The sequence below is a fragment of the Notothenia coriiceps genome, unplaced genomic scaffold, assembly GCF_000735185.1.
Source record: "Notothenia coriiceps isolate Sejong01 unplaced genomic scaffold, NC01 NC01_scaffold00016759, whole genome shotgun sequence".
Taxonomy (NCBI): Eukaryota; Metazoa; Chordata; class Actinopteri; order Perciformes; family Nototheniidae; genus Notothenia; species Notothenia coriiceps.
The window spans coordinates 23,337-40,516 of NW_011349460.1; the positions used below are offsets into that span (position 1 = coordinate 23,337).

Consider the following 17,180-nt stretch of genomic DNA (forward strand, 5'->3'; position numbering starts at 1 on the left):
ATGATGCATGTAAGGCTTAAATATGTTTGTATGTACTCTTGTTGTGTGCGTGTGTGTGTGTGTGTGTGTGTGTGTGTGTGTGTGTGTGTGTGTGTGTGTGTGTGTGTGTGTGTGTGTTTGCAGTAGAGCAAATCCGTAAGCGGAGGTGTAAAGCGTCGTTCAGCTACGTGCCTCAGCATGAAGACGAGCTAGGGTTGAAAATAGGAGACATCATTGAGATCATAGCAGAGGTAAGACTCATCACATTTCACTGGAGTCTTAATGGAGTTATTCATTTTGAAATCAGCCGGTTAGCCTCTAACGGTTCATTCTGCAGGATTTGGTGGCCTCTAGCAGTGAGGCTGCAGATTGCAACCAATTATACCACTTTGCTAACCCCTCCCTATCCAACGTGGTAAGGCCCTCTCTAGAAGTTTAGTTGTTTCCTTTCTGGGCCTCTTTAAATACATGGCCGTGCGAAGAGGCAGAGGAACATCATATTATATTTCTGCTAATAGATCTAATGCTCGTTAGACATTTAAGATAAATGTTGAAGAAAAACAAAAAGACACATAAACAGATTTAAGATTTAAAGTGCGATATATGAATAGTTCTACATTTTATTTTAGTTATGTTTTCTGGGAGTATGTTGTGTTTAGAAATTAATACTGCTTCTTCATATGATGTTTTATGTCTGGGGACAGAAAACACCAGTCACAGACACCTGAGGTCATTATGTAGCAACACATCAGAAATGTATTTTTAATTTTATGTAATGTATTAAATTCAAATAGGTGAGGAACAGAAAGCCATTGCAAAGATTAGAGAACTGGAGAGATGTGATCTGCCTTAGTAAGGGCTCCAATAGCTGTCTGATTGACTTTTAGCAAGACTTGTGTAGGCACCAACACAGTAATCAAGCCTTGTAAGGATATCGACATCCTCAAAGGATGCACACAAGTCAAAAAAACTGGATGTGTGGCCATCATCAAATGTAAGGCTCTACCGAAATGACCTTTCTCATGACTTCCTGGTCAGCCTGACAAGCCGTTTTCACAGCAGACATTTTGACATGTCATTGAAGGCAAAGGAGTTAGTAATAACATCTGATTCAGCTCAAGTTCCTGGTATTGTGCATGCTTGCTCACTGTGATTGTTCACTGGGATGTAATGGAGCCATTGTTACCACAATTAGTTCCACCTTTGCTTTTCCTGCTACGAAAAGTCAAAATGTCTGCTTTGATAAATGTATTGTGTTGTTAGTTTGCTCAACTGCCACCTTAAAGCTTAACCTTAAACCTGAACACAAACTATTTAGAAAGTCGGTACGCATATAGGTATCTGTTTAAAGCTCTGTCTTTTGTTTAAATATTCGCTTGTGTTCTGTTTTGTGTCGTGTGTGTTTAGGTAGAGGAAGGCTGGTGGGAGGGACTTCTAAATGGGAAGTCCGGAATGTTTCCCTCAAATTTCACCAAAGTTATCCCGACGGATTCTGAAACTCAATCTGTAGACACCTCGCAGGAGGAGCTGCGCAGCTCCCGCACCAGTAAATACAAAAAATAAGAAAATAATTCAACTAATATTACATTTGCAGCAGCACTGCAGCAAATTGTGTGTGTGTGTGTGTGTGTGTGTGTGTGTGTGTGTGTGTGTGTGTGTGTGTGTGTGTGTGTGTGTGTGTGTGTGTGTGTGTGTGTGTGTGTGTGTGTGTGTAGGTAAGGACAGCCCAGGCAGTGAAAGTGATGGAGGGGACAGTCGGTCAGAAACAGGGTCAGGAGAAATCCAGCCTAAGAAGGTAATTTAAAATGTATGATGATTAACAAATGATGATGTTTATTACTGATATATACTGTATACGGAGAAATCTGAGTCTGTCCTCTTCTTTATTTCTCTGCACTGCATGTTTTGCAAACAACAAAACATTGGAATTATTCAAACTAGTCATGACCATCATCAACATAAAAGTTTGTTTAGGTCTGCTAAAAATGTATTCACTGTATCGTACAGTGTGAACCTCACAGGAAGCGATTTAGTTGGAAATCTAGCCATTTTCTTTTATTACAATAGACTATATGAGAAGTAGACAAAGTCATCATCACCCATTGGTTTGTCGGCTATCGTTTTGAATCCTCTAGTTTGGCATTTGGCCATTGCCATCTTTATTTTATGGCTGCTATGTTAGTGATTAATGGAGCAATGTATTACGGAGCTATGTATTACATTGCGTAGTGTGTTGTTTTATCAAGTTTACTGTAGTTAAATAAATAAAGTTGATAACGCATAAATAATTCTTCCTCATATGTTTCACTTTTCAGAACTTTTCATTGTTAAGCACATTGAAACTGTTGTTGAACACTCGATACAAATAAAGTAGTCATTATTATGCTGTGCGCCAAGACGTGATACTTTGCTTGAAGGCTCAGGGTTGAATACAATTAGTTTACTGTTATTTATAAAAAGGGAAGTGAAAGGACGTTATCTGCGTCATCCAGTGCGTTTTGCACACCTGTGTCCATTTTTTAAGCCAACCATGCCCACAAAGGGTGAACCACGTATTGATTCTTGTGATTTATAAAGGAAAACCAGCGTAGAAGATGTGTGCAAACTGTTTAATAAATCAGAGTATCTTTCTTTCAACCATACTCAACCTTTACACATGAATCCTATGGACAATTTTATGAATGAAGCCCCTGGAGTTAAGGCTTTTTTGGAAGATTGCAGCACATGACTAAAAAAAGAACAAAGGCACTTACTGGTATGAGAGAATACCACCCAACTTTACTAATGTCATATGTTCTTACCGCTATAATTACCACGTTTCTTGATTATTTGTAATGCTCTTTTATCAGAGGATAATTTAGTTTTGAAGAAATTATAAAAATCGATGTTTTATGTGTCAAACACTAAACGTGTATGCCTGAACAGTGGCGAACAGCAGATGTGTTCAGGTTGAATTCAAAGCAGATAGAACTTTTAATCCAAGCTAATTCTAGTGAAAAGTAGGAATATCTAAAGGTCCATACATAGTCACTTCCAACCTGTTATAATGCACTTCTCTGGAAATATAAGCATGGAAAAAATGATTTCTTTGATTGCAACTGTATTTGGCTACGACAACTATTTTGGATGTTTTGATCCCATTTAAATCAACTACAACTGTTGTGAATATAAGCCACCCACAAAGCAGGCTACAGCACAAACCTTCAGGGCCACCAGGGGTCATTGTTTGAAACTGAAACCACAGATTTTTGGTGAAGTGTTCCTTTTTCATACTGCGTTAGCCTTCATTTCATCTCCTTGTGTCACCCGTAGGTCCGTGGATTTGGCTTTGGTGACATCTTCAAAGATCAACCTGTCAAGCTCAGACCACGCTCTATGGATGTGGACTCAGAGGTGGACAAGGTAAGACAAATACAAATACAAACACACACACACACACACACACACACACACACACACACACACACACACACACACACACACACACTTACTTCATACATGTTTTGATACTGTGATCATTGTATTGTTAGCATTGAAGGAAGGAAGTCCAAGCCGTGGCTCCTCCCCTTCCTTTCTTTGAGTTTAACAGCACAGGAAGCAGTTTTATGTTGACATGCACAATCACACTCTAAACCACATACAGACACCCCCACACACACACACACACGCACGCACGCACGCACGCATGCACACACACACACACACACACACACACACACACACACACACACACACACACACACACACCCACACACATCCTGCAGGGGTTTGACAAGCAAAGCAGAAGTGAGAGCTTCACAGGGCAGAGAGAGAGGGAGAGGCAGACCGGAGGGGAGGTTATACAGTTTTTCACTGACGTTTACATATTCACACACACTGTCTCCTGCTGCTGCCGGAGCTGATGTAAAAAAGCTCTGTCTGCCTGTGGGGGACTGGAAGCAGAGGAGAGGACGGTAGGGTCAAGTTTTATCCATTCCTGTTCCTCTCTTTTGCCTTCTTCACGTATTTGATTAGAAATGATTTGTCTCTTATGTTCTTCTCTCATCCTCTGCTTTTCTTTCTGGCTGAAATTAAGCAGTGTTTCAAATGTTGTGCTTTAGCCTGGTGTAGTACAAATGGAAGATAAGGAGACAGGAAAGCTAATATTTGTGTGTGTTCAAAGTCAAAATGCAAAGAGTCTGTCACCCTGCCAAAAAACATGCTGGTGGGGAACATACAAAATACTTCTTGACATATTTCTCATAAAGTTTATGATTATATAATTCAAGGGTCAAAATTACAAACAAAACAACTAAACGTATTCCGAGGTAATCTGGCAATGCAGAAACACTTTGTTTTATTTGATCTCTTTTTTTTAAATCTGCCTTTTTAGAGGTCAGTTAACTCCAATGTTAAGATGTTTACAATTCAGATATCTGAAAAGCTTATAAAACTAAAATACCTGTATCCGAACACACGAGAAAGCAGAATAACTTTTGGTGTATATTTGACTATTTTCATAAGAACATTAAAAAGTATTAAAAACCCTTTGGTCATCAGAAGACATAACATATATTTTTACAAATCCAGACTTATCCTTTTCTAAACCTTCATTAAAAACCTGATTTTCTGCATGATGTATAAGGACAACCGAAACTCATCAACTACACAACAACTGAAATGCTCATTTCATGTTCAGCCAAATGAAACTGAGGCTTAACCAGAACACTTGTTATGCTGCTTAATGTCAAGCAGATACAGAAAGTAAGAAAGACAGAATAGACTGAATTATTTATGTAGATGAAAAAAAACAAAAAACAATTCGTATTAATACTTTTAAAAGTACCATATTGGTTCGCCTGTGGTTCCTGCAGTTATATACGGGTGTGTGTGTGTTTGCTCTGAAGGATGTGTGTCAGCCTGTCCTGCTGAGTGGGGGGCTGTGATGTTTATGGTGGGACGAGTCTCTGTGCTCTCTAATGAGGCTCTGGAGGTGGTGACAGTGAACGCCTCCATCCGGGACAGAGGTTGACGCTGAGTCATGCCAAGCCATGTCCATTTGATAATTGCATTGATACGTCAACCGCTTGAGAACTGGGTGTAGATTATGTATATTTTAATCAGAACTTGGATTATTTCAACATATTTCAGCTCTCATTCTGGCATAAGGAATGTGTAATAAAGGTATTCTGATTCAGTGCTTCCTCCCAATTTCTTTCTATGAGATGAGTCAAAGTCACTCAGTCTTGTGATCAGCTGAGTCTTGTAAAACAAGTCTACAGTGTGAAATTTAGGAGGGGGAGTCATTCCCTAAGGCAGGATCCTCCACCAGGCCTATTCAATGGTAGGACTATATAAAGAATGTTCCTACATACAAACTGAATAATTATAACAAATAAATAACATTCTTTATTTTTCAAGGTTTTGCTATTTTTTGAGCTGGGTGTTGACATGGTTTTACTTGGATAATAACAGTGGACTGGCTATTTTGTAATTTGTAATTCACCAGCCTGTTAATGTATCTCCCTTAGTAACAGTCCCCCCCTCACACACTTCTTGCTTTTCTAGTGTACAATAACCATCAAATATATATATATATATATATATGTTGGTTGCTGTATTCATTATAGTGAATTCAAAATATCCTCTCAGTCTTTAATTAGAATTAGAGTTCGAACTGTGGCTCAAATTACTGGGCAATTATGAATATATATAAGCAATGGAACAAGTAACCTGTATTTGATTGGCCAAGAAAAGGTTAGCTTAATGTGTGGAGAAATGCGTCTTTCAGTATTAGTTATTTGAATTGACTGTGAAAGTTGAATGAGGTTACTTGGAGTGAAAATCCAAAGAATTGTCACCCTGCTCTTAATAACTTTTTTATTCTCCTTTAGTTTCTTTTATCTCGTTGTTTTGGTTTCAAACTCATTGAGTTTACCATTTTCGTTTAACCTCACCACTCTTGTCAGCATTGTTTCATGGGTGCAGGCAGAAGTATACCATCTGCTCAGCACTAAAACAGCTGACAAAGTGTAAATATGCAACCGTTTGCTATCACCTTAGCCATGATTTTTACTGTCATGTTGTCTTACAATTTGTGGGCAACATTTTTTTTTCTTGGCTCTGGAAACACTTTGGTTTACAATAATGCCACTCTGAAACAGACAGAATATAAAGTACAGTCAGTTCAGCTGTCGGATCATGTGTGATTTCTAGTGCACTAAATGAGAACATTGTTCCCTTTTTCCCTTTGAAACTAAAAGTGTTGATAACTTATAAAGCCTGTCTGAAAAACTGTCTGGTTCTTTCCAAAAATAGCTGTATCTCTATCTGTGGCATTAAGAAACTCTATTGGTCAGTTCCTACTTCTTATAAGACACCATGAAACATGTGATAGTCGGACATGGAAACGTCTCTGTGATAATGCCTCATTGCTTGTGGCACCACATGGGTCTCATTAGAGAGGAGGAGAAGGGTGTAGCGAGAGGAGAGAAGCTGGCGGGGGAGGTGCTCTGTTTTTTTTTTCTTCTCTCGAACAGAGCACAGCTGTGTCTTCGGGACAGACCGGGTCTTGTGAGTGAGTGTGTGTGTGTGTGTGTGTGTGTTTTCCTGTGGAAGAGCCACCCTGGTTCCACAAACAGCGTCAAGGGATCCACTCCAGCCCAAAAACAACGGATCCTTTAACAACCTGCACTGCACACACACACAACACACACACACACACACACACACACACACACACACACACACACACACACACACACACACACACACACACACCCTTCACTACGAAGTCAGCTCTGGGTTTTTTGTGTACTGAATCCAATCTAATTAGCTAGTTAGGTTTGAGCTTTGGGGCAGAGCTGTTCACTGGAGTAAAGTGGATGTATCAAATGAATTATTTATTTTTGTCAGTGTATCGTTTTTATGTTTCGGGGGGCAATGTTGTTGGTCGCTCTGTTGGCCCACTACTTTGGTTGATATTGAAATACCTCAACAACAATTCGACTGATTGCATGGCATTTTTTATAGAAATGTATGGTCCCTAGAAAATGAGTCTTACAAACTTTGGTGATACACTGACTTCTCTTTTAGTGCCATTATAAGGTTGATGTTTCTTTTAAGTGAGATTTATCATCAGCTTTTTAATTACTGAAATTACTACTCTGCTTCTTAACAATTTCCCTCTAGATCAATAAACATTTATCTTATCCTAATAGTTTAATCTGTCCAATACTTCAATTTAGGAACAAACTACCTCCAGGTATACTTTTGTTGAACCAATCACCACGTGTTTGCATAATAATGATCCAAACTAAGATGTTTGTCATTATCTTGTGTAGTCATAGTCAACTAAAAGAGACATAGGAGCGGCTAACGTGGCTAACACTACTCTTTATTGATTATACAGGAAAGACAAATGTCAGTTTTGCACCAATGCTAGCGAGCAAACTCTGCTCTTTCACACCAACCACAGCTGAATCAAACCAGGTCACGATATCCCCAAGAGACCTCTCAGAAAATCTTCATGGCAGGCACAGGAAGTCCCAAACTGAAACAGAGTGGTTGCAAAAGCAGCTCTAGTTGTAAGTGCATGAGGATGAGATTTGTGTGTGAAACTAAAGATGTTCTTCCAAATGTGACTCACAGGCCAACGAGGGCAAAGCAGCAAGTGTTGCCTCGGAAACCATGAAGACCGAAACTGAGGGCAAAGCCAAAGGTGATGTTACAACTTTACTTGTATATATTAATAATTGTAATAAAAACTACAATACAAATAGGCTACATTTCAGTAAGGCATTGTGAGGAAACTAAAGAACTTGTATACTGTAACCTTTATTTTAAGGCATACCTAAGCTCTTAGATCACTTCCTACCTTTCATGCAAAAGCTTCCCTTTGTCACAGCATTGCATTGTTGTGCACTTATGAAAAGCTATGATGAAGGAAACTGAAATCCAGATGCGAAACAATGAGTAAATGTCAAAGTTGAAAGAAAATAATGTGATTTTTAGCTTTTTTATCAGGAAATAGTTTCATGATCTTCCTTTTTGTATTTATTGCACACAAATACATTGTAAACCAGTGTGTTAAAGCAATGCTTTCAGAAAAGAATATATAAGGGTTGTATTTCATCCTTTCTGCATTTTACAATAACACAAAAAACAATGGTTAGTTTTATTCATTCACATATTTTAGTTTTCAAATTAAAATATTGGATTGACTGATCTTTATTTTTAATATAAAAGCAAGGACATTTTTTTTGTATTAATGATGTAGAAATGTGGCTGAAATGGTAAAATATTAGAAAGTTCAGGGGTCAACTTTATTACTATTGAACATTCCAAGTTCGAACAATGTGGTGCGGTTGTATATATCATATTTAAATATTTAAATGAGAAAAACAAAGAAATGGGAAGAATTACAACAAAATATGTCAAACTAGCTCCAAAGGAATGAAGAAAATACCAATTAAAATTAAATTATGTTTAGAAGATATAGTTATGTATGAAGATAAATAAACATAAGCAAATAATGTACACAGTATGTACAACATTGGTGTACTTTTTGATTTAATGCGCATGAGTGAGGGAAGTGAAATGGTAAAACTTCCTATTCCAACTCAAGAAGTATTTGATGTTTATTCATTTATTCAGGGCCATTCTTCCCTCTTTCCTACTTTCTGTTGCTGGAAAATTCTCTGGGTTGTCATTCTCACAAGTTGAAATTGTTTACTTTAAAATATGGGTGTCATTTGTGGACAAATCTGTGAAAAACTCCTACTCTCTTGTTTCCGGTTCTTTAGCCGTTTTTGTTTGACTTTATCTTGAAATGTATCTGCAGGGCGGGAGCTATGTAAGGTGCTGTTTCCATATGAAGGACAAAATGAAGATGAGTTGTCGCTCAAAGAGGGGGAAATCATCAACATTGTCACCAAGGTAAATCCATGTGGGGTTGTTTTTTTTTGTGTGTATGTGTGTAATCACTATTACACACATACACACACAATGGTTTTTTTGTGTATTTGGGTAATCACTTTTTTATGCAGGTGTGTGTGTCTCCTTTGATTTTTATGTCATTTGGTTAGCTAGATTTGTTTGCAAAGGTAAGAAGAATTTGCATCCAGGTGCACATTAAATACGCTTAGCAAATTCAGACCAAACTATTTCCTGTCTTTTCGGGCAGGAGTGTGCTGATGCAGGCTGGTGGAAGGGGGAGATCGGAGGACGGCAAGGTGTTTTCCCAGATAACTTTGTCAAGCTGCTAGAAGCGGAGAAAGAGGTAATTTTGTGCACGAGTGCAAAAGTTGTCTGTTTACCGTAAGATACGAAGCCTTGAGGTTCTCAGAGACATGACACATTCTTAAAGGTTTGGGAATGTTTCTCTGTGTTTTTCCAGAGACCAAAGAAACCACCTCCTCCCAGTGCTCCATCAGCCAAACACACCACAGGTACAGTAACACAGTACACTTTCCTCTCTTGTATTTGTTGGACTGCAAAGAAAATCAAAAAAATCTGTAAAAACTCTGACCTATAGATAGAAAGTCAGAGGTCAGGAAAGTTCCTCCTGAGCGACCTGAACATCTACCGCAGAGGGACCAGGATCGAGGTACAGTCTACTGAGACCCTGCTCACGTTCAGCCTCCCACTTTCTGCTCATCTGTTCAGCTGGCAATGAACAGATCGCCAACTAACATGCTTAATATGACTAATTACTAAGTTAGCTTCACGGTATAAAAAAAGGATATCATTTTAGGGTTGGAATGTAAGCTTTTCAGTTGTACAGTAACATAAAAAAAGTTCTGTTGTAACAATGGCAGCAGAAAAATAACTTGTCAACATCTATTTATGTGCAATGAAAGCTTTCAGCACTATGGTTTTGGATCTTTCCGAACAATGGGACCAATTAGTGTGAAACCCAAACTTCAGGTTGTTTTATCATACCGAATTTTCACAAAACAAAAATGATTTATGGCACCACACAATATTTAACCCCAGTAAGTGCTTATATCTTTACTTTGCTTTGCAGGGTTGTAAAAAGTACTTACTGTTTAGATTCTTTACTTAATTTAAAGTGCAATAGTCCAGCATAAATGCAGATAAGTATTAACAGCAAAAATGTAGACCAACAAATGATCATATAGGACATATTTAGATGTAAATATTAATACACAATACATACATAGTTTTAAGTGTTGACGCTGGTCGAGTGGGAGCTAATTTCAAAGGGCCAAAAACAAAACAAAACACTTTTTCAATACTGAGCAAAGTTTTTGTGGGCTGTAGTGGTCAGAAAATATGAGATTCTACAAGTCATTCAGACTTGGCTCTCCTTCCTGTCCCGGTCATTAGAAAACACTCCCCTGATCTGAGTATCTCCATCAACAGCTTGAAAATGGCTTTTTTAATCAATCAGAGCAGACTAGATTTTTGTGAGGAACAGAACATATTTAAAAAGAGATTACTCTCCTTGTTTCATTATTGATCAGGAGTTTTACAGATTTTCTTCCAAGGTGACTTTACGGGGATGGCTGTAAAATGAGTTGTTAAAAAGGAGCACACTCTCGAAAACATATTGGCTGTCATTTCTTTACATATAACTAACTAACTAAGATCAAATATGGTGTATCAACCAAAAACAACATACATAAATATAACTGCCACCGCCCTGACCTGCTCTTTCTGATCCTGTGCGGTCTTCGTCGCCTTCCAATTTCTTTCCTTTTTTCCCTTCCTTTGCTTCTTGTTTAGTTCTTTTAACTCCTGTTTTTGCCTTCTTGGGTGACTCCAGACGTCTATTATACTTCTTTTATCTTTCTTCAAGAACCTCCTTTGGGTTTGCTTTAGTCCTCCTTGGTCAGATGCAGCTGCATTCTTAATTTCTACTCATCCATTCTCCTCACCTTATCACGCATGCCTGTGTATGAGTCGCCATTTTGGCTATTTATGTTCAGTATGTCTTTAAGTTATTTTTCCCTTTGAACATCCATGTGTGTTTTTATAATTTTGTATGTATGTATAGGTGAAGAGGTGAAGCTTGGAGACAGCCCCAAACCCGCCCTCCCATCCCTTCTTCCCAAGAAACCCCTCCCCCCAAAGACAAGCACCTCCTCTTCCTCCCAACCCCCGCGGCGTCCAGAGAGACCGCCCAATCTAGCGTCAGTACACACACACACTTACACACTCAAACAAAGGCTCTTACGAGAACAAACAAAAAACATTTACTTCTAAGCGTACACAGCCTAATGTTGTTGTATGGTTTACCTGCTCAGGTGTGAAAGCCCCAAATCTGAGGGAGATTCTGCCACTGACAGGTCACATGACACTGGTGAGTTTGACTGACAGGAGTATCGCCCAATCAGATCAAGATGTGGTGCCTCAGTAACTGTCAGAGCGCTCTCTTTGTATCATGTGAAACTTTAGCTGCTGGTGATCAGGTGTGTTTGTGTTTCTGATGTGTGTTTGTTCAGATGTGGACCTGGATGTAGTGGTGGCTTCAACAGAGAAGCTGAGTCATCCGACAGCATCGCGGCCTCGAGTCTCAGACCGCCGGCCTCGCTCACAGATCATCTCAGCTGTGAGTGTGTTCAGTCAGCCTATTATTAAATATTGAATTGTAGAATATGTGGTTTATATACACCATTGTGTCACAATCAGAACATCTTCTCAGGTAAAAGTAGCAAGCAGCAGTATTATTTATACCAACGTTCTTGCAATCAAAATTATTAACATGCATAAGGAAAAATACACAGTGGCCCATTTGCGATAACCTTTAAATAATCGGTTTATAATTATTGATGCTTCAATGTGGTCTTCCCTTTCTGTTTAATGTTGAGCTCATGTTAAATACTTATACATACTGTGTGAATTTCCCCAAGTGAGAAATAAAGATGTATCTTATAATTAATAACGCATTTAATACTTACCATAATAAAGTCCATCCATCACAGGTCACAACGCAGAAACATAGTTAATGGAGGAGCTGCTTATAAATGCAAGCTATTGAAACAAAATTGGCTGCAATGATTGATTGATGTCATTAAAAGTCCTAGTGCCCAAGATGACATCTAGGAAATCTCTGACAGAATATTTGTAAATGAATGACAACAATGATTTATTTTCACCCCTGAAACAGTTCCAACAACAGGTTTCAATCTCAGAAAACAAAACATTAATGTAACAATTCAATGTTTCTCTATGGGAAATGAAGTCAGATGATTATGATAGATTATGATTGGTCAAACAGGATCTTTAGCCTCAGACAATACACTGAATAAATAAGACCTTGGCCATCTCTTGCAGTCTTCCATGTCCAGTATGGATCAGGAACCCCCTGCAGTGGAGGAGAGGAAGGAAAGAGTGAAGGAGGAGCTGGAATCTGTCCCCTCCAGACCTGTAGAGGTTTTCCTGAGAAAAGGAGTCCCAGCTGTCTCTGTAAGTTCACATTTTAGTATTTATTTCCTCCAGCAGAGGGCACCAAACCACAGCCTTTCTTGAACCGCTGTCTTTTTTTCCACTCATTAACAATTTACACCATGTTTTTTTTGTTGGGTGAAAAGTTCATCTATGGAAGAGGATGAAGGCCAAGTGTGGAAAAAGCTTTTGAGATCTGCCCAAAAGGGAATTTTTGTTTAGGAGTTCTGGGGGAAAAGTCTCAATGTCTAAATATCTGAATTGTGACTTTAATAACAGAACGTCAAAAGATGATCAGAAAGGTAAAATAATAAATACACATCATAACAAAAATGTAATAGGCAGGCAAGATTTATTTCACAAATATAGCAACAATGTTAGTTTAAAAAAGTTTTTGTTTTTCAGTTAGGAAAACAAAAACATTCCTTTCAATCATTTCAGAAAATATTAATAAAAACATGGAGTTTAACCATTTAAGAATGCTTTAAACATTTGATTTGCTACAACTTTAAATATCATCTTTGCTGTAATTTGGATTTCTAACTTTAATGGGATCCCTCCCGATTCATTTAGCTAAAGCAGAACCACCGGGTTAGTTTAATTGCATGAGTACAATTGGACAAATCCTACATTCTTAATCACTGATATTAATTCATCAATAATATCTCTGTTGACCTTTGCTTTCAGGGATCTGACAGTAAAGCACCACAGCCCACCAGGCCCTCTGTCCTGATCCCACCAAGCGCCAGCCATCGCCCAACATCCCCGTCTTCCTCCTTGGGTCTCAGCCCCTCCCCCGAGCTTCGGCATTCACCTCTGACCCCCCCGACACTGGAGGAACTCAGGAACCAGCTGAGAGACCTGAGGGCCTCCGTAGAACTGCTTAAGAGCCAGCATAGGTACACCATATGTACAGCATATACTGTACCTATCTCTGTGTCTTTCTGAGGATACATGAGTATTTCAGACTCATCCTGCTGATGTTTGTTTGTATTTCAGGCAGGAAATGAAGCAATTGACCAATGCGCTAGATGAAGAGAAGAAAATTCGTGTTAGTTTACAGGTGAGATTCATGAAAACGTGTTGATAGAACACACACCTGAAACAGATGTATGTGTTCTCTCTTAAGTTTTGTATGACTGTATGACTCTTTTTCAGGAAATGTATTATTGTATTGTAATGTATTATTATTGAATAATCATGGGCTGTTTGGTGTTGAAAAAAGAAGTAATAATATTAGTAATTTAAAGTAATACTAATGTTACTTTGGGGACTGCATGGAAAATTGTGAGATTTTTAAGAGAAATTGCTTGTTAATGAATTAAAGTTGATTAACAGATGAATTGAACATGAAAATAATGAATTCTCTGGTAAGTCTGCTGTATTCTCATTCAGAAAGGATTTTAAGAGCAGTGGCTCAATGTCTTTGATTGTAACATCTATGAATTCACGATACTTGTGTCTTTGTTTGACAGATGGAAGTAGATCACATAAAGAAGAGCCTGTCAAAATGAAGATTAAAGCATCACCTCATCACCACATTGGAGGCCAACATTTTTTAAACATTCTCACTGTTGGCCGGGACACTTCAGGCAAAACAAAGTTTGTGCCAAATGGTCATCACGATCAACATCAGCAACTATACAAACCATGGAATCAGCCACCTAGCCCCTACACCGCCTTATCCTGTGTTTACTTCTTAATTCTTCTTTTAAAGAGGCTTCTCTTGTTAAGTTTACTGCTATCATGTCAAAGCTTGCTGTGCCACAGGTACTGAATGACTGTATGTTGTAACGGTTACGGAATGATGACAAAGGGGCCCTGTCAGCCTCGCTGATGCTTTTTGTTTCTTATTGTGAAGGAAATTTGGAACTTGACCTTTGTAGCCAGGTTGGTTCATACAACCTCTGTGCTCTGTGTCTACTCTGCGGCCTTCACTCCTATAAATGTGTGTGTGTGTGTGTGCGTGCATGTGTGTGTGTTTGTTTACCATCCATGTAAGGACTGCAGTTTTAGACCTTAAGATTATAGACTTTTTTTTGTAATGTGAGGTTGTTTTGGCCGGATCAAGATTTCTTTAATGGCAAGATTATCGTTAAGATTTGTGTTGATCACATTCAATTCTCGTCATCATTAGAGTTACATTGTTTGACACTGAGCTCGATGTTTCTATGGTACACTGCAGGCGGGGGATTTTTGAAACATCAGCCATAAACAGCACTGGCATTTGGATACATTTCCCCGACCGTTCTCTTAGTATGATTATCGTAAAAATTCTGCTGGAAAGATACAATTATAAGGACATCCTGATTCCTACCCACAATCAATCTAATTAAGTATAATCAACAAGTACTGATACTATAGGTGCTTTATAAAGGAATAATTTCACACTATTGCTGGGAGAAGAAAAGCACATCTCACTGCATGAACACACATGTGATATCAGAATTATCATGTCAAGATTGCCTTCTGGACCAACACATATTATTACCTTATTTTGCTTTTGCACTTTTGCACCACAACTCCAGAAACCTCAAACCCCACACCCTCCGCAGAAGAAAAAAAAAATCTAAAATTAGATCAATGTGTATCTGATGTTTCTGGTGCTCTTTTGTCAAATGAATGGTAAAACACAGGGTTTGAGGAATGTAGTAAGTGAAAGGACTTCACAGGTTAGAGATGAACATGTGAGTGTGCATGTACAGTATGTGTGATAGCATGTACGGCTGTTTGCCTCCCTTCCTTATGCGTGCACAGAATCTATGGCAACCCGTCACTGTGGCCTTCCTGTTTTTGACTCCAAATCTTTCTTTTTCTCTTTCTGTCTTTCTTTCTATTCTTTTCTCCCTGTCTTTCTTTCTTTATTTCTTATGACAATGAGAAAAACTGCTACAACTGAGTCTTCTAATTGTTTTCTTGACTTGGTCCTTTCTCTCCAGGATAGTGATAAATATATATACTTTTATATTTCAGTGGAATAAAGATGCTATTATGTACTGTCTGTGAGCATATGTCATTTTTAAACACTATGTTGGATTTGTCTGCTGGTAAAATGTGTTATACAGTTATATATGAAGGAGCTTTGTGTTCGATTCTGTCTCTCTTCACTGTTTGAGAAACTAGTTCTCCCTATATATAAATATACAAATAACTGTTAGATCAGCATACAGTATGTGTGTTTGCTTTAACAAGCACTGAAACCACGACATCATTTCTTATGAGGTTGTAAACAGTTAAAATCCCTGAAAATATGTTAAAAAAAATGCCATATCAATCAATTTCACTATTTGTAATTGAATTTTCTTTTTGTGTTGTCATGTTGTAGTAAAAAAAGCAAACAATTTCTATATTGGCAAGGAATAAACAAAAGAAAAAGGACTGAAAAAGAGGCAGTAAGACATTCAAAACTGGTAAAGTTAATCAGAAACACAAAACAATTGCTAAAAAACATATTAAAAGACTTTAAACTATAACTTCATTGAGGAGTTTGGCTATTAGACTGTTCCAGATGTGTAAACCCTACACGGCCAGACCCATTTCCATCATGTAAGGTTATTAGTATACATTGCTCCCTCCCAGGTTGTGACCCAAGTAGTTTTTAAAATATCATGAACAGGATACAACCATCAGCGATGAATTGGTTATATTAACAAAAGAAGGATCTAAAACGGATTGGATAACCCCAGTAAAACCCTGGTCATTCGTGTGAACGAGATGTTAAGGACCATAGCCAGGGGGCTACTGAATCATTTGGCATACCGGGACAAATTTGAATTGGGGCGCTTTTATCGGTGGGACAGTGGATGGTTAAAAAAAACATGTTTTTGTTCTGCCAATCCAGCCCTGTCCTTCTCTTTGCTGGCCTTTAAAGTGTCCCTGTCATAAAATCTTTTGCATGCACACTCTCTACGCTAAAGTGGTGTGCATGCACCACTCTCTAAGCATCTATAAGGCAGATGTTTTCAGTCATCAAACCCACTCTACACTACTTGCTCAGCACACAATAGGATACAGACACAGTTAACATAGGTAAACATACTGGAGCGTGTATCAGATGAAGTACCTTATATTTTAAAACAGAGCTAAAAGGAGAGTGAATATGGATCTAACTTTTTCAACAAATACAACTCCAAATATTTGTTTAGTCCACTGGATGTGTAAACCATTTTTTGTCCACTGGATGTGTTAACAATCTTTTTAGTTGTTGTTGACAATTCCCGACATCAACTTAAAAGCTGATAGTATGTGTTCACAACCTGATTATGTTGCCAATTTAAAGAGATGTAAGAAACGTGGGCATATCAAATAAAAAGAACAGTAGCTTGTTTGATTGTCATCATGATACATACGAATAAGGTCGGCAGCTAGTCTTCCTTTGCTTAATCTAATCTAATAAATAGATTTAGTGCATTTCCACTATTGAAGCTGCTGTTTGTGTCCAGTCCATTTTCTAACAAAATACCAGGAACAGCATTTTGATGTCATGCAGTTGTAATAACTTGAGAAATATTCGAGTGGTTAACATTAAAGTAACATATAATTACTGACTGTACACCTTCTGTACACCAACATAGATAATAATAGCAATATGGTTCTTCTAGGAAGCCGTTAAACCACTCCAGAAGTTACCAAGGAAGGACCAATGGCACTCAGCCCAGTTCAGTAACTCGTGGACCTTGTGTCCCATCTGCCAGAGTGTAATATATTGGATTCTGGCCGTCAGTACTGTCCGGTATTCACGTTCCACCGGTGCGTAAACGATCCTGACCCAAAAATGGATTGGGTTTCCAAAAATACTTCATCAACAACGA

At 38.3% G+C, this 17,180-nt stretch overlaps 1 protein-coding gene across 1 annotated transcript in view; it reads left to right on the top strand.

Moving 5' to 3' along the window:
• Window positions 1–15,370, top strand: part of sh3kbp1 (SH3-domain kinase binding protein 1) — a 32,530-nt gene extending 17,160 nt beyond the window's left edge. The window contains exons 4-19 of the mRNA XM_010776158.1: window positions 124–230; window positions 1,387–1,525; window positions 1,695–1,774; window positions 3,292–3,381; window positions 7,609–7,678; window positions 8,801–8,895; window positions 9,143–9,238; window positions 9,356–9,407; window positions 9,494–9,565; window positions 10,979–11,114; window positions 11,229–11,284; window positions 11,427–11,533; window positions 12,259–12,390; window positions 13,057–13,268; window positions 13,369–13,432; window positions 13,845–15,370. Of these exons, the coding sequence (XP_010774460.1) occupies window positions 124–230; window positions 1,387–1,525; window positions 1,695–1,774; window positions 3,292–3,381; window positions 7,609–7,678; window positions 8,801–8,895; window positions 9,143–9,238; window positions 9,356–9,407; window positions 9,494–9,565; window positions 10,979–11,114; window positions 11,229–11,284; window positions 11,427–11,533; window positions 12,259–12,390; window positions 13,057–13,268; window positions 13,369–13,432; window positions 13,845–13,883 (1,547 nt within the window). The 3' untranslated portion in view covers window positions 13,884–15,370. The remainder of the gene's footprint in view (window positions 1–123; window positions 231–1,386; window positions 1,526–1,694; window positions 1,775–3,291; window positions 3,382–7,608; window positions 7,679–8,800; window positions 8,896–9,142; window positions 9,239–9,355; window positions 9,408–9,493; window positions 9,566–10,978; window positions 11,115–11,228; window positions 11,285–11,426; window positions 11,534–12,258; window positions 12,391–13,056; window positions 13,269–13,368; window positions 13,433–13,844) is intronic.
• Window positions 15,371–17,180: the final 1,810 nt, after the last annotated feature.